This window comes from Hyperolius riggenbachi, chromosome 2 (genome assembly GCF_040937935.1).
Source record: "Hyperolius riggenbachi isolate aHypRig1 chromosome 2, aHypRig1.pri, whole genome shotgun sequence".
Lineage (NCBI taxonomy): Eukaryota > Metazoa > Chordata > Amphibia > Anura > Hyperoliidae > Hyperolius > Hyperolius riggenbachi.
This window is the reverse complement of record NC_090647.1, coordinates 197,371,181-197,392,459: the sequence shown is the minus strand read 5'-3', so window position 1 is coordinate 197,392,459 and position 21,279 is coordinate 197,371,181. Positions and strand designations below refer to the sequence as shown.

Genomic DNA, 21,279 nt, shown 5'->3' with positions numbered 1-21,279 from the left:
AGCAGGGCTACGGCAAGATGGCTGCCGAAGCCCTGTACTGGAGACCTATTTGTGTCACTAGTACAGGGCTTCGGGCGCCATCTTGCCGTAGCCCTGTCAGCGCGGGAGAGAAGAGCAGGAGGAGGAAGACGGTCCCGGGACGGAGCAGCGCGCCAGAGGCCGGACACTTCTGCCAGGTGAGTAAATGCTTTCTTTTCCAGGTGAAATGTTTGCCCGCATTGTTTCTTTTCAGGTGAAATGTTTGCCCACATTGTTTCTTTTCCAGGTGAAATGTTTGCCCGCATTGTTTCTTTTCCAGGTGAAATGTTTGCCCGCATTGTTTCTTTTCCAGGTGAAATGTTTGCCCGCATTGTTTCTTTTCCAGGTGAAATGTTTGCCCGCATTGTTTCTTTTCCAGGTGAAATGTTTGCCCGCATTGTTTCTTTTCCAGGTGAAATGTTTGCCCGCATTGTTTCTTTTCCAGGTGAAATGTTTGCCCGCATTGTTTCTTTTCTGGCGAAATGTTTGCCCGCAGTGCGTTTCTTTTCTGGCGAAATGTTTGCCGCATTGCGTTTCTTTTCTGGTGAAATGTTTGGCCGCAGTGCGTTTCTTTTCTGGTGAAATGTTTGCCCGCAGTGCGTTTCTTTTCTGGCGAAATGTTTGCCCGCATTGCGTTTCTTTTCTGGCGAAATGTTTGGCCGCAGTGCGTTTCTTTTCTGGCGAAATGTTTGCCCGCATTGCGTTTCTTTTCTGGTGAAATGTTTGGCCGCAGTGTGTTTCTTTTCTGGTGAAATGTTTGCCCGCAGTGCGTTTCTTTTCTGGTGAAATGTTTGGCCGCAGTGCGTTTCTTTTCTGGCGAAATGTTTGCCCGCATTGCGTTTCTTTTCTGGTGAAATGTTTGGCCGCAGTGCGTTTCTTTTCTGGTGAAATGTTTGCCCGCAGTGCGTTTCTTTTCTGGTGAAATGTTTGCCCGCAGTGCGTTTATTTTGTACTGACATGTTGCCCGCATTGCGTTTATTTTGTACTGACATGTTTGCCCGCATTGCATTTATTTTATACTGACATGTTGCCTATTGCGTTTATTTTCTGGTGTCCGGGGTAACTGTTACTGCATTTATTATTTAATGGTCATAGATGGCTATGTTTGCTGCTTTGTGGTTACGGTATACTATTAGCATCACACAGTTTCTGCACACCCATGATACAAAGTCTCGTTTGTCCACATCATGGCGTAAACACTGCTTTCTTATGCCTCGCTGTTACATCATTACGTTAGCTCCGCCCATACAATGTCATGGCCACGCCCATTTTTTCGGCGCGGCGCTGCGCGCGCCGCAGCCCCCCTCCCCCAGTCTTCGCCGCTGCGTGCTCCTCACTCCTTCCCACTTTTCGCCGCGGCGCGCTGAGCGCGCCGCCCCCCCCCCCCCACGCCCCCCCCACCCCCCCGTCCCAGGTTGGACCCACAAAAATATGGTCACTCTACACTCGATACCCAACCATAGCCAGAACCCACATGACACTCAGTACTTACACCCAGAACCCACATGGCACCCATCATCTGCATTCAGCAGCATGACAATCAATACGGGGGCCAGAAACGAGGAGCGGGGGGCATGCGGGGGAAGGCATTGCCAGGCCCCTTTTTAAAATTTGAGCACCCCCCACTTAAGGACCCTCTGCACGGCCCTGTTTACAATGATAAGATTTTAGCGACAATGGGTCTTTAAGGCATTTCGGTTCTTACTGAGAATCTTCTTGGAAAATGACTCTAGGTTGTCTCCTCTTCATTTGAACGACTGGCATACATTTGAACAGTAATGGAGAAAGGCCTTCAAATGGAATTTATATAGCTAGATTCTGGAGTAAAAATACAATTGTCTCTGACAAAGTCAAAGAAAATACATCAAATTTTATTTAAGGATAATTAAAAAAAAAAACAAAGGCCAAAAGGGGTGTTACTGATCACCCCTTTACATGCAAGAGAAAATAAATTAAGCATACCTCCAATGCATATAAGAGATACTAGGTGCATGTGTATCAAGCATTACAATATGTATTAAAAAGAAGACACACTCAGATTCTCAGAAGCCTAAAATTAGGTAATCAGCCACCTCTGGGCCCCAATATTAGAAAAAAATTCATAAAGAAAACAGTCTTGAACTCAGTGCTTTCCTATAATGCAGCCAACCATGAAGCTCTCAGCGTAGTAGCAAAATAGAATACCAGTAGTGCATCTGCTATGCATTCAGAAGCCTGGCAGCCCTGGAGTGGCACAGGCTGGGGTATAAATCTCCATAGCATAGTCTAGTTGGAGAGGAAAGGTGGTAGATTATTTCCCTCAAATAGCAAAGTATCTAATAATATTCAAGAAATTGCCTGGGGGAGGAGGGAGGGCATACACAAACTTACTGTATAAACATAGGCATAAACCATATCTCGCATGAGGGCTTATGTAGGATGATAGCTGATCTCTTAGAAGTGCTGCAGGCACCTTGCCCATAATCTGTTAATATTTACTTGTGCTAATGTTGCAAAATAGTGCAGATTATGTTTGCTGGTTTCAGAACTGGATTTTATTACCATAAGTGGCAGAACAAAGATTACACAGCGATCAGTAATTGCACTCATAAACAGATCTACAATCTGCTTCAGATGTGTTTACCGTACATACTAGGAACACAAAGTGCATTGATTGCGTCCATAGAAGATAATATCACTGTGATACCCGGTGCAGGGCGGACTGAGATGTGTGCTGTGGTTTCTATCTTGGTTAATGGGATAAAGGCTGAAATTGATATTCATTTATAACCTCTACAGAAGTACATTTTCACATTGTATGTTCAAGTCACTACCCAGAGCTATGGGTTAGACTTCAGAGCATTTAAAGCGGACCCAAACCAAACATTTTTTTAATTCAAAATATTTAGTTGCACCACTCTGACACATACAAAGATAAATAAACACTCCTTCAAGCCTATGAGCATTTCAGTGCATGCTTTTCACCCTTCTCTTTGCATAACTAGGGTTATACAGGTGGCAGCCATTAGCAATTCCTCCTTTGCTGGACACCATCTACTCCACCAGTCTGCCGGATTCTGTCCCGGCAATATGAAAGGAAGGGAGGGTTTCCTCCAATAAATGTAAAATATTTTATATTTGTCATGCAGCTGAAAAAAGGCTGCTATTTATTATTATAATTTAGAAAATAAATTTTATTTCTGAAATCTTGTATTTTTAATTTGGGTCCACTTTACCCACTTCTCTACCACAGTTTTTTCCCCCTTTAATAGCTCTTCCCATTCATTCGGCAATAACTTTATCAATAATTATCACACTGAAGTAATCTATATAGTATTTTGGGGGGGAAAACTAGGCTTTCTTTGGGCAGTACATTATGCTAATAATTATATTAATTTAGATGCATTTGACAGGGGAGAAGAAGAAAAAAATGAAAAAAGTCACCATTTCTCAGCTTTCAGCCATTGTAGTTTAAAAATAAAATGTGCTATTGAAGATAAAGCAGACACATTTTATTTGCCCATTTGTCCCGGTTATTTCAATGTTTAAATTGTGTCCCTAGTACAATGTATGGCGATAATATTTTATTTTGGGTTAGGGGTGAAGGAGTTAAAAAATAATGAAAATGTATTTAATTTTTCTATGGTAAGTGTATAACGGTGTATTTGGAAGTAGTTTTAATTTTTGACCACAAGATGGTGCTATACTAACTCTGTAAACTCTATAGGGGATTGGTGGAGGGCCACTAGACACCAGTGAACTGTGGAGAGGAGGGAAGTGGTGCACTAGAAACCAGGGAACTGTATAGGGAAGGGAGGAGGAATTAGACACCAAAGAACTGTATAGGGGATGGAGCAGGGTCACCACCAGACACCAAGGAACTGTGTAGGGGAGTGGAGGAGGGCCACTAGACACCCAAGAACTATATAGGGGGAGGGACATTAGACACCAGGGAATTCTATATGTGGGAGGGGGGACCAGTAGACACCAGGGAACTGTTTAGAGGGGGAGAAGGGGGAGCTATTAGATACCAGAGAAATTTAAAAGGGAGGGAGGAGGCCATTAGACATTGAGGGTGGCTCGCAATTCATCCCAGTGATCAATGTCGGCCCACTTTGTATTTAAATTTGACACGCCTGCTCTAGAGGGTGGTTCCTCCCTGTTATAGAGAAATGTCTCCAGTTCTAGTGAGGGAGGGAGATACCTGCCAATATATAAATGTAGGTAATCCACTTGCCTCAGCCAATAGCCTAACTAATTCATTTTTTGAGCAGATTGTATTTTATATTAAATGTCTAGGTAAGGATGATAAAAGTGCATTATATTTTGTTGATAAATGGTGTCAAAGGAGTATACATGCAAAAACAGCGCCAGGAAATTTGGGCACAGTGTGAAGGTGAAAAAGTCTTACCCTGCTCCTGCAAAACTCCCGCCGGGGGTTAATTACTATTCCCCCTCCAGGCCGCTGTGGACTCGGGGAAAGACCTATTTCGCCTGGCAGCTATTGCTGGCGGCCAAATTACGCTGTTTTTAAAGTAATTTAGGCTCCATCTTTTGATGGCACCCAAATTACTGTCTGAATGCCGATATAGCTCTAATTCACATTACAGCCTATGGCGGTGCATGGTGCGCCCAAATGTCCCGGCGCCATTTTACTCTGTTTCGGTCAAAAGATGCTTTCATATTTTGGGATGGTTGTTTCAGATAGACATAGATGGCCTCTTTATTTCCTATTGAAAACACGTTTTCTTCTTTCTTCTTCTCCAAAATGTGCTCCACACCATCCTCAAAGGAGTGTCTTTTCTCCTAGAGGCGTTGGAAGTCTATTTGACTTGACTATTACAGTTGGAGAGTTGGCATAATGTTTTACAATAAGGCCTCTAGGCTGTAACACATGCCGTAGTATGTCTGATACAGTGCAGACCAACTACCTTTGTTTCTGAAGCTGAGGTAGACAGTAAAGTATACAAAATGACCAATAGATAATGAAAATATTACACTGCATTCAATTGCCAGTATTATCACATTCAGCGTCATTGTTATTATTGTTAGAGGCTTCATGCATTCATCACAAATAATAATATAACTCTAAAATCCTACAAGAATTGCAAGAAAAAAAAGGAAGAGAGCCCTGCCCTTATGAGCTTACAATCTAGACTAAGCTGGCCACTAACGGTCCAATTTCTAGCGAAAAATCGTTCGAGCGATCAGAAATTCTGATCGGATTGGTTGTAAATAATCTCCATTGGTGGACACAATCGATTATGAACGAGTGAAAAAAAATGTCGCCCGATTGAATTTTCGTCAAACGAAAATTTGGATTTTCTTGGTGATCGTGATAGATAGGAAGCAATGATTGGTTAGTTGATGGTGTAGTGAACGATTTTTCATCCGATTAGAATTTCTGATCGCTCGAACGATTTTTCGCTAGAAATTGGACCGTTAGTGGCCAGAGGGGAAGAAACAAGAAGGCAGTATGTAAAATGTGTCAGGAGATAGTGAGTACCTTAGTTAGATTATGCAAGAAGTAAGGTTAGTGATTAAAAGGATATGCTGGATATGATTATATGGTTGCCTGCAGAGATGTCCTCTAAAGCGGACCTGAACTTCCTCTCTGCTCTAAAAGATAAGCAACAACATAACAAAAAAGAAAAACATTTCCTTGTTACAGCTTAAAGAGCACACTGAGATTTTGCAGAGTGTTTACTTCCTGGTATCCTAGGAGCACAGGAAGGGTTAATCTCCTGTGTTTACATATTAGCTCGGAGTCAGCAGAGAGCTAACTGCTCAAATTATACTAGTTCATTACTTGCTGAGAAAGGAGAATTAGACAGGCTGTTATCTATTAACCAATTGCCGACCGTGCACTCATAACGCGCGTCGGCAAAGTGGCAGCTGCAGGACCAGCGACGCAGACCTGCGTCGCCGGCTGCAATCTAATTAATCAGGAAACAGCTGCTGGCGCGAGCGGCTGCTTCCTGTCAATTCACGGCGGGGGGCTCCGTGAATAGCCTGCGGGCCGCGATCGCGGCTCGCAGGCTAAATGTAAACACGAGGGGAAATAATCCACTTTGTTTACATTTGTACAACGCTGCTAACAGTAGCAGCGTTGTACTACATCAGCGATCCCCGGCCAATCAGCGGCCGGGGATCGCTGTCACATGACAGGCAGAAGCCTGTTAGAGGCTGCACAGGACAGATCCGTTTTTGTGCAGCCTCTGATCTCCGGGGAAGGGATGGAGGAGAGGGAGAGGGGGAATCCTGCGGTGGAGGGGGCTTCGAGGTGTCCCCCCCCGCCAGCCACACGCAGGCAGGAGCGATCAGACCCCCCAGCACATCATCCCCCTAGTGGGGAAAAAAGGGGGCGATCTGGTCGCTCTGCCTGGTGTTTGATCTGTGCTGGGGGCTGTAGAGCCCACCCAACACAGATCAGCGAAAACAGCGCTGGTCCTTAAGGGGGGGTAAAGGCTGGGTCATCAAGTGGTTAACACACACAGAGTGGATTTCTCTATGTTTCCTTGTCTCCTGTGCAAGAGTTCAGGTCTGCTTTAAGAGTATGCATACAGAGTTGGAGGGTTGGAGAGTAATAAATGGGATGTGAAAAAAGATGCATGAGAAGTAGAGAGGTTTGTGAGAAATCTTGAATACAAGGTTGTGACAAGGCAACTCATTTACAAAACGTTGGTAGTGTCAAGGAAGATGTCTGGATATTAGTGAAGTGATGTATGAAAGGTATACATTGTGGATTCAACAACACTAAGGAACAGTCCCACAATGCATACCGTATCTGTCCTGGGAAATTATACATTTACACACATATCATTTTTCCTTTACAGTAGCTGTCTAGAGCATCAATAAATCACAGAAGATAAGAACAAGCCTCTACTGACATTAGAGTAACTCCTATATTCTTGTATGTCAATTGGCTGTAAATGGCATTGGCAACTGAGAAGTGTGATCTGACCAGCCTGTAGCAGCCCTTACTGGAGAAAGACAGGTCATTTTCTAGCTACAGAAAAAGCCGAGGAGTGGTTTGTAGGTGCTTGTAAGACACTGGGAAATGCTGATCAGCAGGTGTTCCTGATAAATGACTGCATCTGATCATTATCATAATACAAATGTACAGTAGATGGTACACTCCACAATACAGACACATAGACAAGAGAAAACAGAAATCCCCTTAAAGGTTTCAATGAAAGTGACCCCAAAATCCCTCTCCAACTCTGCCATGTACAAAATCTCACATAAAGTAGAGCTTGATGATAAAGAAAATACTTTATATGAGATGAGGGACCACTGGATATGGTGAAGTCACTTTTCAGCTTAAAATATGTTAATGCCAGGTTTGTGCTTAATTATGCTGGTCATTATGAGGGATTGACATGATCTTATAGGCTTATGTATCATGGGAGGAGAGGGTGGCAGGTAACGCAATGGAATATCCTCAGCTGGGTCTACCTCCGGTGATGTTTATTACTCATTTATGGTGTCCAGTGAATGATGACCAGTGGCACCAGAATGTACACGTTTCCGCTCTGTTTATGTGAAGTCACAACTTTAGGAAATGCCAAATACTGGGGACTATTTGTTGTGTGGGCTTTCAAAGAAAGCAGGCAATAAATAGAACAAATAATGATTTCACCTTCTAGAGTTTCACTTTCCATATGGTGCATCATGGTGAGTATTACAAAGGTACACACAGATTGTTCTTGGTGATAGCTGCATTTACTTTTGTTAAACCGATTCATTTGTTTATTCAGTTTCATTTATTTTGCTTTAACAAACATTTTTCTGTCTTCTTATAGGGAGGGGCGAAAAATCATCGGTGAGTTTTTCATTTTACATTTTTAGAAGAAAACAAATTTAAATGTTACCATCAAAAATAAACAATATTGGATTTAACTACATTTAATAGTACAGCTCATCTAAATGTCCTACTCACACTCTTTAAATAGTATGGATTATGTCCCTATGTCGTCTTTAGGTGCTCACGAAGGATATAATCTTGATTGTACAATCTTCCCAAATCTATGTACTAGAAGGGTAAATTGATTAAATACATTCTGAAAGGATACTTTAGGTAATCCTCCATATTACATAGATGTGGTAAGATTGTACAATCAAGATTGTATTGTCAATGGGCTCCTTTAATGCTAGGTACACACGATGCATTATTTCAGTCAATTTTCTGTTTGATCGATTCTCTACTCGATTCTCTTAACTTTCCTTATCAATTTCAATTCAATTCTATTCTATGAGAAAGTGACCAGAAAAATAATATCGGACATAACAGAATTTATCGAACCATCTATCTGCGGAAAAACCTATGGTGTGTACCTAGCTTAAGGCTAATGCTAGGTACACACCATATACTTTGCTGGTAGATTTACCTGCAAGATTGATTATTTCCAACATTTCCAATGTGAATTTTGATTGAATTTTTGATTCTCCAATCGTTTTGATCATTTTTTGTTCAGTTCTATGAAACTCGATAAAAACAAACAATAAAAAAAAAAAAGATTAAAAAAAATCAAAAAAATCGATAGAACTGCAAATTGGACATGTGGGAAATAATCAATCTGGCAGGTAAATCTACCAGAAAATTGTATGGTGTTTACCTAGCATAATACAGATCATGCAATTTTACTTTAGATTCTATGTTCCAATTGAGAAAGAGATTGGATTGGGCAAAAAAATAAACAAATAAAAAAAATATATATATACAGTGGGATGCAAAAGTTTGGGAAACCTTGTTAATTGTCATGATTTCCTGTATAAATTGTTGGTTGTTGCGATAAAAAATGTCAGTTAAATATATCATATAGGAGACACACGCGGTGATATTTGAGACGTGAAATTAAGTTTATTGGATTTACAGAAAGTGTGCAATAATTGTTTAAACAAAATAGGCAGGTGCATACATTTGGGCACCACAAAAAATAAATAAATTCAATATTTAGTAGATCCTCCTTTTACAGAAATTACAGCCTCTAAACGCTTCCTGTAGAATCTAATGAGAGTCTGACTTCTGGTTGAAGGTATTTGGGACCTTTCCTCTTTACAAAACATCTCTAGTTCATTCAGATTTAATGGCTTCCAAGCATGGACAGCTCTCTTTAACTCATACCACAGATTTTCAATTATATTCAGGTCTGGGGACTAAGATGGCCATTCCAGAACGTTGTACTTGTTCCTCTGAATGAATGCCTTAGTGGATTTTGAGCAGTGTTTAGGGTCATTGTCTTGTTGAAATATCCATCCTCGATGCAGCTTCAGCTTTGTCACTGATTCCTGGACATCGGTCTCCAGAATCTGCTAATACTGAGTGGAATCCATGCGTCCCTCAACTTTGACAAGATTCCCAGTCCCTGCACTGGCCACACAGCCCCACAGCATGATGGAAGCACCACCATAATTTTACTGTAGGTAGCAGGTGTTTTTCATGGAATGCTGTGTTGTTTTTCCTCCATGCTCCATTCCTCCATGTTTTTCATGGAATGCTGTGTTGTTTTTCCACCATGCATAACGCCCCTTGTTATACCCAAATAACTCAATTTTAGTTTCATCAGTCCACAGCACCTTATTCGAAAATGAAGCTGGCTTGTCCAAATGTGCTTTAGCATACCTCAAGCGGCTCTGTTTATGCTGTGGGCGGAGAAAAGGCTTCCTCTGCATTACTCTCAGATACAGCATCTCCTTGTGTAAAGTGTGCCGCATGGTTGAACGATGCACAGAGACTCCATCTGCAGGAAGATGATGTTTTGGTGCTGGTCTGTGGGTTGACTGTGACTGTTCTCTCCATTCGTCACTTTTGTTTATCCGAGATTTTTCTTGGTCTGTTACTTCGAGCCTTAACTTGAACTGAGCCTGTGGTCTTCTATTTCCTCAATATGTTCCTAACTGTGTAAATAGACACCTGAAATCTCTAAGACAGCTTTCTGTATGCTTTCCCTAAACCATGATGGTGAACAATCTCTGTCTTCAAGTCATTTGAGAGTTGTTTTGAGACCCCCATGTTGCTACTCTTCAGAGAAAATGAAAAGAGGAGGAAAACTTACAATTGACCCGCTTAAATACTCTTTCTCATAATTGGATTCACCTGTGTATGTAGGTCAGGGGTCACTGAGCTTACCAAGCCAATTTGAGTTCCAATAATTAGTTCTAAAGGTTTTGGAATCAATACAATGACAACAGTGCCCAAATTTATGCACCTGCTTAATTTTATTTAAACAATTATTGCACACTTTCTGTGAATCCAATAAACTTCATTTCACTTCTCAAATATCACTGTGTGTGTCTCCTATATGATATAATTAACTACATTTTTTTTATCGTAACAACCAACGATTTATACAGGACAATCATGGCGATTAACAAGGTTGCCCAAACTTTCACATCCCACTGTACAGTATACAGTATATATATATATATATATATATGTATACAGTGGGTTGCAAAAGTATTCGACCCCTTGAAGTTTTCCACATTTGTCACATTACTGCCACAAACATGAATACATTTTATTGGAATTGTACTGACATTAGATTACACACAGGTGCACTCTATTTAGTCATTAGCACTCATCAAGCAATGTCTATAGGCAACTGACTGCACTCAGATCAAAGAGGACCAAATAATTATGCACAACCCACTTTGCAGTTATTTATTTTGTAAAAAAAATGTTTGGAATCATGTATGATTTTCGTTCCACTTCTAATGTGTACACCACTTTGTGTTGGTCTTTCACGTGGAATTCCAATAAAATTGATGCATGTTTGTGGCAGTAATGTGACAAAATGTGGAAAACTTCAAGGGGGCTGAATACTTTTGCAACCCACTGTGTGTGTGTATATATATATATATATATATATATATATATATATATATATATATATATACATACAGTATATGTGTATATATATCAGTATATATACAGTATATGTACAGTGGGTTGCAAAAGTATTCGGCCCCCTTGAAGCTTTCCACATTTTGTCATATCACTGCCATAAACAGGAATCAATTTTATTGGATTTCCACATGAAAGACCAACACAAAGTGGTGTACACATGAAAAGTGGAACGAAAATCATACATGATTCCAAACATTTTTTACAAATCAATAACTGCAAAGTGGTGTGTGCATAATTATTCGGCCCCCTTTGATCTGAGTGCAGTCAGTTGCCTATAGACATTGCCTGGTGAGTGCTAATGACTAAATAGAGTGCACCTGTGTGTAATCTGTCAGTACAAATACAGCTGATCTGTGAGGGCCTCAGAGGTTGTCTAAGAGAATATTGGGAGCAACAACACCGTGAAGTCCAAAGAACACACAAGACAGGTCCAAGACAGGTCAGGGATCAAGTTATTGAGAAATTTAAAGCAGGCTTAGGCTACAAAAAGATTTCCAAAGTCTTGAACATCCCAAGGAGCACTGTTCAAGCGATCATTCAGAAATGGAAGGAGTATGGCACAACTGTAAACTTACCAAGACAAGGCCATCCACCTAAACTCACAGGCAGCACAAGGAGAGCGCTGATCAGAAATGCAGTCAAGAGGCCTATGGTGACTCTGGACGAGCTGCAGAGAGCTACAGCTCAGGTGGGAGACGCTGTCCATAGGACAACTATTAGTCATGCACTGTACAAAGTTGGCCTTTATGAAAGAGTGGCAAGAAGAAATGCATTGTTAACAGAAAGCATAAGAAGTCCCGTTTGCAGTTTGCCACAAGCCATGTGGGGGACACAGCAACCATGTGTAAGAAGGTACTCTGGTCAGATGAGACCAAAATGGAACTTTTTGGCGAAAATGCAAAACGCTATATGTGGCAGAAAACTAACACTGCACATCACTCTGAGCACACCATCCCCACTGTCAAATATGGTGGTGGCAGTATCATGCTCGGGGGGTGCATCTCTTCAGCAGGGACAGGGATGCTGGTCAGAGTTGATGGGAAGATAGATGGAGCCACATACAGGGCAAACTTGGAAGAAAACCTCTTGGAGACTGCAAAAGACTTGAGACTGGGGCGGAGGTTCACCTTCCAGCAGGACAATGACCCTAAACATAAAGCCTGGGCAACAATGGAATTGTTTAAAACAAAACATATCTATGTGTTAGAATGGCCCAGTCAAAGTCCAGATCTAAATCCAATCGAGAATCTGTGGCAAGATCTGAAAAGTGCTGTTCACAAACGCTGTCCATCTAATCTGACTGAGCTGGAGCTGTTTTGCAAAAAAGAATGGGCAAGGATTTTAGTCTCTAGATGTGCAAAGCTGGTAGAGACATACCCTAAAAGACTGGCAGCTGTAATTGCAGCAAAAGGTGGTTCTACAAAGTATTGACTCAGGGGGGGAAGGGGGGCTGAATAATTACGCACACCCCACTTTGCAGTTATTTATTTGTAAAAAAATGTTTGGAATTATGTATGATTTTCTATCCACTTCTCACATGTACACCACTTTGTATTGGTCTTTCACGTGGAAATCCAACAAAATTGATGCATGTTTGTGGCAGTAATGTGACAAAATGTGGAAAACTTCAAGGGGGCCGAATACTTTTGCAACCCATATATATATATATATATATATATATATATATATATATATATATATATATATATATATATATATATATATATATACTCCTCCAATCCCCAGCCCATAATCGATCCCTCTCTTGATAGGAAGCAAATTGGACATGTTGGAAAATGTTGGTCAAAATCCTGACTATCTTTCCATCTGTATGTCTTTTCGTGATTTTTTTTTTTTATTATTTTTTGTTTTTTTTTGATCGATGCACATTTTGGAAAAATCTTCAAAGATCTGATCTTTTTCTCGGTCGGAAATAGAATCTGAAGTAGAGTTGCAGGGTGTGTACCAACTTTTTAGAGCTTCCACCTCTTCAACTTAACAATGTGCTTACACTACTGTGGGTTGCAATAATGTGTGCTCCTGTGCATTCCCAACCAATATATCTAGATGGGGCCAAGCATCACCTATTCAAAATGCCACCAGCAAACATATTTGTGTCATGTCACACTGAAACGCAGTTGTGCTTCAAAACAAAGTATGTTGGATCAGGACTCAGGACATCTAGGAGATCTTTGTGTTCTAGAGACCAGAAAATCCCTTCAACCCATCAGGGTCCACTTGGAATAATATAAAGAACTGGTACTCAGCTACACCCATGTTTTCAGCTAGGGGACAACCACATTATCAGCTAGAGGATGACGAATTGGGATCAGTGTGGAAGACAAGAGGACTGAGTGCTGAAGCCAAAGCAGGCAATGAATGATGAGTATCTCTAGGGTAGGGGTTGAGTAGCTTTGTCTGTTAGCATTAGAACAATAAGGTTTGGCATCACAAAGAGGTTCATGTAAAAGAGGAAAGATACGTTTAGGTGTCATTTAGGTTTAGGTAAGGGTAGAACAGGGTTAGAAAGTGGCTTATTCATTAATTCATAGTTAGGGTTAGGTGAAGGCTATTCATTGAAAGAATTAGGTAGGGTTAGGCAAAAGCTCTTCATTGAGAGTATTAGTTAGGGTTCTGTGAAGGCTTTTCATTGAGAGTATTAATTAGATTTAAGTAAAGGCTATTCGTTGTGCTGTTCATTGAAAGTATTAGGTAGGGTTAGGTGAAGGCTATTCATTGGAAGTATTAGGTAGGGTTAGGTGAAGGCTATTCATTGAGAGTATTAGTCAGGGTTAGGTGAAGGCTATTCATTGAGAGTAATAGTCAGGGTTAGGTGAAGGCTATTCATTGAGAGTATTAGTCAGGGTTAGGTGAAGGCTATTCATTGGAAGTATTAGTTAGGGTTAGATAAAGGCTATTCATTGAGCTATTCACTGAAAGTATTAGGTAGGGTTAGATGAAGGCTATTCATTGAAAGTATTAGGTAGGGTTAGGTGAAGGCTATTCATTGAGCGTATTAGTTAGGGTTAGATGAAGGCTATTCTTTGAGAGTATTAGCTAAGGTTAGGCGAAGGCTATTCATTGAAAGTATTAGGTAAGGTTAGGTAAAGGCTAATCATTGAGCTGTTCATTGAAAGTATTAGGTAGGGTTAGGCGAAGGCTATTCATTGTGACTATTAGTTAGGGTTAGGTGAAGGCTATTCATTGATACTATTAGTTAGGGTTAGGTGAAAGCTATTCATTGAGACTATTAGTTAGGGTTAGGTGAAGGCTATTCATTGAGACTATTAGGGTTAGGTGATCAGAGGGGGGGGGGGAGAGCAACAACATATCACAGAAAACAGCATTGTGTAGCCAAAGCACGAGGTAGTAAATAGTTTTACTGATATCAGACGCCTACACCAAATCCTTCCATGATGACCCCAAACATACCCCTGTACGGCATCACACTGGTTTGAATGGATGTTGTGTGTGTAAAACAACCATCCTCCGAGGGGCAGAGAAGGAAGGAGTGTAGCCTAGCAGTGTGCACCAATCAGCAATCCTGCAAGTGTTATCAAACCAGTCCTAGAGCAGACCTCTGTACCAGCAGCAGCTCAGACAGCACTGGCCATGTATTACAGGTGCAAGAGGAAGTACCAGCATGGGGAAGCATGGGAGCCCTCTCACCCTGCTGGCCTTCCCATGCATGTTGTTTTCATGTAAGCAGAATGCAAGGGGAGCCTTCCTTATTCCTACTTATGCTAGTGCTACTGGTTTCATTACTACATTATATTATGATATCCAATGAGATGCAAAGAATTCCATCTTACATTGACATTTTATATAAACTGAATGCAGCTAGGAACTGAATTCAAAATCGTCAGGAAGTGCATCTGAATGGCCCAGTTCCATGCTGCGTACAATTTGCATGAAATGTGCATGCAAGTTGTAATATTTTGCATCTCATTGACCATCTCTAGTGCAATCTAGAAAAATAGATTGTTAGGGCTGGTTCACACGGACACTTGGCGGCGTTGGGGCGGCTGGGAAGCCGCGTCGTCCTGTGTCGTCTCATTCAGGGGCGGCGGTACAGCGATCGTCAGCTTCCCATCGCGTCGGTGTTTCTCATCCCCGCAGGGGGACATGTAGCCACAGCGGCTAGCCTACCCTGGACGTCGCATGCGGCTTCTAGGGCCGGCAGAAACGACATGGTAAATCGGGATCGGAACGCCGCGTTTGCGCAATCCACGGTAATAGCCGGTAATCGTGCGATACTAAACGCTCCCATTCACTTGAATGGGAGCGTTTAGCCGACGAGCACCAAACGCTTGGCGGTAAACGCAGCCAAGCGTCCTTGTGAACCAGCCCTTATCATTTGAAACATTCCTGGCCACAGCAGATGAGTGACAGGAATGCGCGGTAATCTCAACCTTATCCTTTATTTCAGATTTTGTTTTTGTAAGAAATAGATTTCTGTCATATAACTTCATAAAGAACACATCCTCCAATCCATGGAAATTTAATGTGTGTACAGGAAACAGTCATCACATGCTAGGAATGTGTTGTTAGTCTAGTTATGTAGTAATGTTGTGTGTACACCGCTAGCACCCGTCAGTAACCTCTTCCTCTCCTCCTGCAGCCAAGTTGCTTTGGCTATCCCATAAGCATCTTCTTTATTGTCATCAATGAGTTCTGTGAAAGGTTTTCCTACTATGGAATGCGAGGTAAGTTATTTATTCTATTATGCAAATTCCTCCCTTTATTTGCATTAGTATTGTCTTTAGTGAAGGTACCAGCTTTAAGGAATATGAGTGTGTATAAGTTGTCCACAAATGTAATACTTAACATGCCAGCTGTGTGTCTTTACTTGGCTGTACTGAAAGTGTAGGCAGTTTTCTAGATCTGTCCATCCCACAGTTGCAGTGTCTCTGTAGAAACTCCCTGATTAGTTGTTGTCAAATAAATCACTCATAAAATACCTGACTATCTGTGCTACTGGTTGCAATCTTCTCAGACAGGCTCAGAATGTGCCAGCTCCCTTCCCCTCTGAACAGTGGAAATTATGTAATTCAGATACCAGGGGCAGCCACTCCCATAGTGCTTGAAAATGACTCACTCACACTGTTACTGGTCTTGTGATAAAAAGTTAAAGAGAACCCGAGGCGGTTTGTGGGAAGGGGGGGGGGGCAGATGGGACACAGAGGCATGCTCTATGCCTTGTGACATGCCTCTGTGTCCCCCCATCGCCGCTCTCTGCCCCCCACCGCCGTGTTATGACCCCTCGAGTTTAGCAACAATATTTGTCTCTATCTCAAGGGTAAATATGTGGGAGAGGTATTCCCTGTTTAAAACACCCGCTAGGGGCATTCCTGCAGGGTTTGCAGAGCTGCCATTGGGCAGCTCTCTCTCCCTGGCCATGAGCCCTGCCACGCCCCTGCCTACCTGCATGCTGGGGGAGAGAATCAATCTCTTCTTGCATTGTCGTGACCCGGAGGTCACGAAAGTGAAAGTGAGCCAGTATGACCCACAGGAGTGGTGGTGGACGATGGTTTTGGCGGCTACCTGATCCACACAGCACCTCAAATCAGGTAGCCTAGGTTTTTTTCTATTTCATTAGCCCACCTTGGGCTCTCTTTAAAGACAAGATTTTTAGCTATTGAACGTCTTTTTGCACAAAAAGGTAACATGTTTATGAAAATTATCGTTCCAATTTAACTTGCCCCCAACCATAGAAACTGCACTTTTTGCAATGTTAGCAACCCATTTTTATTAAATTCCAGCACACATCTGATTAAATATTGATTTTACCACTAGCTTTTTAATGCTTGATAGATTAAAAAAATACAAAAATGAATTGAAAGGGCTGTTGTTCATTTGATTTGATTCCACACTTTTGTTAGATTCATTGTTTTTATTGAATCTAATGTCTATTCTATTAAATTATATATGGTAGACTTAACTTAGGTTTTGCACCTTCACTAATCTATTACTGGAAGCAAACTTTCACACCCCCATCTGCCCAGACTCCCGTCACATTGCCACGCCCCATGAAAAACAGTATTTTTCGGACCATAAGATGCACCTAGATGTAGAGAAGTGTTTCTCAACATTTTATTGGTATGTACCCCTTTTAAAACTCTGTACTCACTAAGTACCCCCGGCATAATAAACATCACAAGTACCCCTTGACAAATATATATTTAATCGTAGTATATCATAATTGGTTCTAAACAATTTCCAAGCATTTACCACAGCTTTTAATTATCTAAACACTACTGGTGTTGTTTAAATAAGACTTCTCATTTTCTAAAACTCTAAATTTGTTATTCTTGGTTAAGTGTATCAAGCCCGAGTACCCCCTGGAACAATAAGAAGTACCCCCTGGGGTACATGTACCACATGTTGAGAACCTAGGTGCTAGAGGACAAGAACCAGGGGGAACAAAATACTACTCCTGATGCAACCACAATCTTCTGGATCTTTTCACCCAATCCCCCCCCCCCCCCAATTATTATGTCCTTCTTGTGCCTTTTGTGCCACCTGTGCCCTCTGTCATTCGTGTGTCCCACTCTGTCCTTCCTGTGTCCTCCTCTGTCCCCCTCTGTCCTTCATGTGTCCCTGTGTCCCTCTGCCCTTCCTGTGTCCTCCTCTGTCCTTCCTGTGGTACCCTGTGTCCCTTTGTGTTCTTCCTGTGTCCTCCCCTGTTCTTCAAGTGTCCCCTGAGTCGGGCTCACTCAACCTCCATCCCGGGAAGGGACACAGGATGTTTGAGCAAGTGGCTTCAGAGCCTGCCTTTACATCCCTGTGGCCAATCAGGTGAGGGGCGCTGCCAATCACGGCAGCTTCTCTGCTTTGTTACTGGAGCTGATGGTCTCGCAGTCTGGACCAAGGCTGCATCATTGGGGCCAATCACTGCACTCGCTGAGGGGGCCCACGTCTCTCTATCCCCCTATGAGAATAGCAGAGCAATAGGCAGAGGAGTACATAGTACACTTACTCCATCAAGGGGTCCTCTTCACTCACAGTTGGTCTTTGTGCTGAAGCGTCCCTCTGTAGGCATGTTACGAGACATCTGGAGCCTACAGAGAGACAATTCTGCACATTGACCAGCTGGAGTGAATAGGATGAGAGGATGCTGAGCTGGGGTAAGTGGATGTGCTTTGTTGTGGCCAATATTTGTCATGCCAGTAACATTGTACAAAAGAGGTTTTATTGATAAATAGTATTAAACTGTGTTTCAGAATAAATACACAGAGTGATTTAAAATTAGCAATAGCGCTGTTAGCAGGACCCCTTAGAGATGAAGCCCCCCCTTAGCTCCAGTAAGGACCCCACCCCCACCCAGTAGGGGCTCTCCCTTAGTAATTCAGGCCCTAAATACTTTAGCACCATTAATCTAGAGTTGCAGCAGGATGTTGTTCCCATCTTATGAGACTAATCAAGTAATTATAATCAAGCTTCACTTACCTAACCCCCCTCTGATTGTGCTTGAATAATGTATTGTAAAGCAAAATTTCACTATATGTAATTGCAATAGAAATGGTGCAGTCACCTTACCCATATCTTCCTTGTAGCGGTGCTGGTCCTTTATTTTAAGTACTTCCTAGACTGGGATGACAACCTTGCCACTGTGGTTTATCACACTTTTGTTGCTGTGTGCTACCTGACCCCGATCTTTGGTGCTATCATTGCTGACTCCTGGCTGGGAAAATTCAAGTAAGTACATCTGAAATAGTCCTTTGGTTACTTTGTTGTTATAGTTGCATGATAACAGAATATGGCGTACCTGTGTTGCTATTACTGGATAGATTTATATTGATTGACATATCTTCTTTACGCGCAGGACCATTGTTTACCTGTCCATTGTTTATGCGGTAGGCCAAGTCGTTATGGCTGTAAGTGCCATACATGATATGACAGATGGCAACAAAGATGGAACTCCCGACACTCTAGAGGTCCATGTGTAAGTTATATGACCCTTGTATTTATGTTTGTTCTGCTCCCATAAAATATTTTGCTCTTTTAGATAAAATATCTATCTATCTATCTATCTATCTATCTATCTATCTATCTATCCAACAAATGGTTAGACTTAGAGCATCTTTGGTACCATGAATATAATATGCATATCACAAATTATAGCACACGTCAATGGACCACTTCATTTTTCTGCTATACTATAGAATATATTATTCAGCAAAGAGGAAAGATTCTGGGCACCAGATGCGTTGCAAACACCACCATTTTATTTCATCCCACCAACACAGATACAGCTACAGACATAGGGGGCGGCCTAACAGCCTTTTCGCAAGCAATATGCCCACTTCCTCAGAGACCAAAGGTCTCTGAGGAAGCGGGCATATTGCTTGTGAAACGCCTGTTAGGCCGCCCCCTATCTCTGTTGCTGTATCTGTGTTGGTGGTGTTTGCAACTCATCTGGTGCCCAGAATCTTTCCTCTTTGCTGAATATACGGACACTTGATCTGAAGGCACAGTGTGTTACCATCTACCCCCCAAAAGGTCTGCGTGGTTCATCTTGTGCCGATTGCTCTTGAACTCTGCTTTTGAGAATATATTATAGTATACTGTATGTTTTTGATGCATAGATCTTTAAGGGCCCTTTTACAATAAGGTGCTGCGGTAAGCAACTTTATTGCAAGAGGCTGCTAAGTCAATGAAAGTCTATGGAGATTTTCATACTACTAAGTAGTCAAATCTCTGCTATGCCTGTCGCAAAGTCAACCGTGTGTTAGGGGCCCTTTTCCGCTAGTAATCTCAATTGCTAATCACAAATGCCAGTGATTGCAACTGTGATTTTACATACGCAATGCATTTGAATTGCAAAATCGCACTCAAAACTGCTCCAGAAATAACCTACATTAAATACCTATGTTAAAGTAGCAACCCTAGCGATTTAAAAATCGATATTGTTTTTCAATTTTGGAATTCAGCATCGCATCGCAATTGGCTGCAGTGGAAAAGGGCCCTTAGTGCAGGACCTGTGCCTACTACATGGATTATGCAGTAATGTGCAGTAAGTCTATGGGGGAGCCATAAGTCTGAACGACTGCAGGGCGATATGGCACGCATGTGCGGATGGATGGGAATCCTGGCAACATACTTTCTGTCCAGCAGAGTACAACACTGAAGAGGGGGGGGGGGGGGGGGCTTATGCATATGACCCTGTCAGCGCCCTCTGCCACAGGGTTGTTTCAAATACTGATTTGTGCTTATGAGCTTGATTTGTATACATTTTCTCATTATGTCAAGCAAAGGCTATGAATTTCATAGTAGGCTTTAATATTCATCCATATGTTGACTCCAGTTAGCCTAATTGGCCATCACAAGCTAATTGTCTAATGCCTAAAGCCTCCTCCACATGTACAAGGAGGGATCAGGACTCGATAGCCTGGCCGACATTGGGACTGCACCCTCGAATAATTGACTACGTTGACTGCGCTGCACTGAGCACTGAGTTGTGTGAGTTGTATGCTGCTGGGATTTTAGCGCAGGATTGGAAGTTGTCCTTTAGCTGTGTGTGCCTCACTGTTTCTCTTTGGAGTTACCCTGGTAGGATTTGTAGACTTCGGTCAGGCCAGGATTCACACTCATTCTTTATTTACAGAGCATTATCAATTATCGGCCTCGTCCTGATCGCCATTGGCACAGGAGGAATTAAACCCTGTGTAGCAGCCTTTGGAGGAGACCAGTTTGATGAAAGCCAGGTAACAAATCAACTATTTGTTGTTCATTTTAAAAGTACAGTACTGCGCCTTGTTTATATTTCTGACTTCATTCAAATGTTGTATTTGCATGAAATGAAATATTATTGAAGTTGAAGACACATCAAATGAAGCTGCATGTGCCTGACCTGGGCATACGTCAGCAGGGGACTGTGCTATGGAAAGGTTATGTACACATGCAAGTGCTTTAGCTTGACAGCATGACCTAACCTGTAAATACACACATTATCTAAGGTGAGGGATCACACAATGCAGATTATTGTTTCAAAAGCCACTCAGCTGCGTCACTTCATGCTTTCTGCTAGGTACACACGATGCAATTTTCTGATAGATTTACTGTCTGATCGATTATTTCCAACATATCCGATCTGATTTCCGATCGATTTTTCAAACAATTTTTCATAGAATGGAAAATCGATCGGAAAGCAAATTGGACATGTTCGAAATAATTGATCTGACAGTTAATCGGTCAGAAAATTGCATTGCGTGTACATAGCATTCGGTTCTGAGCGGAGGAATGGAAATTTTTTTTGTCCATTCTTTGCTCTGCAATGAACAGCTATTTTATAAATAGGGACCATTCCCAATTTTCTTCTGCATCAGGTGCAGCCAGCGGGAGCAGACAGTATAATATCCGCTCTGATGGTG

The 21,279-nt window shown here is 41.9% G+C and overlaps 1 protein-coding gene across 3 annotated transcripts in view; it reads left to right on the top strand.

Moving 5' to 3' along the window:
• The window catches only part of SLC15A1 (solute carrier family 15 member 1), a 77,094-nt gene that overhangs the window by 11,726 nt on the left and 44,089 nt on the right, over positions 1-21,279 (top strand). For 2 of the 3 annotated variants that reach the window (XM_068267959.1, XM_068267958.1), the window contains exons 2-6: positions 7,803-7,822; positions 15,528-15,612; positions 18,463-18,604; positions 18,732-18,851; positions 20,514-20,613. In XM_068267959.1, coding sequence (XP_068124060.1) covers positions 15,606-15,612; positions 18,463-18,604; positions 18,732-18,851; positions 20,514-20,613 — 369 coding nt within the window. In that variant the 5' untranslated portion in view covers positions 7,803-7,822; positions 15,528-15,605. The remainder of the gene's footprint in view (positions 1-7,802; positions 7,823-15,527; positions 15,613-18,462; positions 18,605-18,731; positions 18,852-20,513; positions 20,614-21,279) is intronic. The other variant, XM_068267960.1, reaches the window with a different exon arrangement.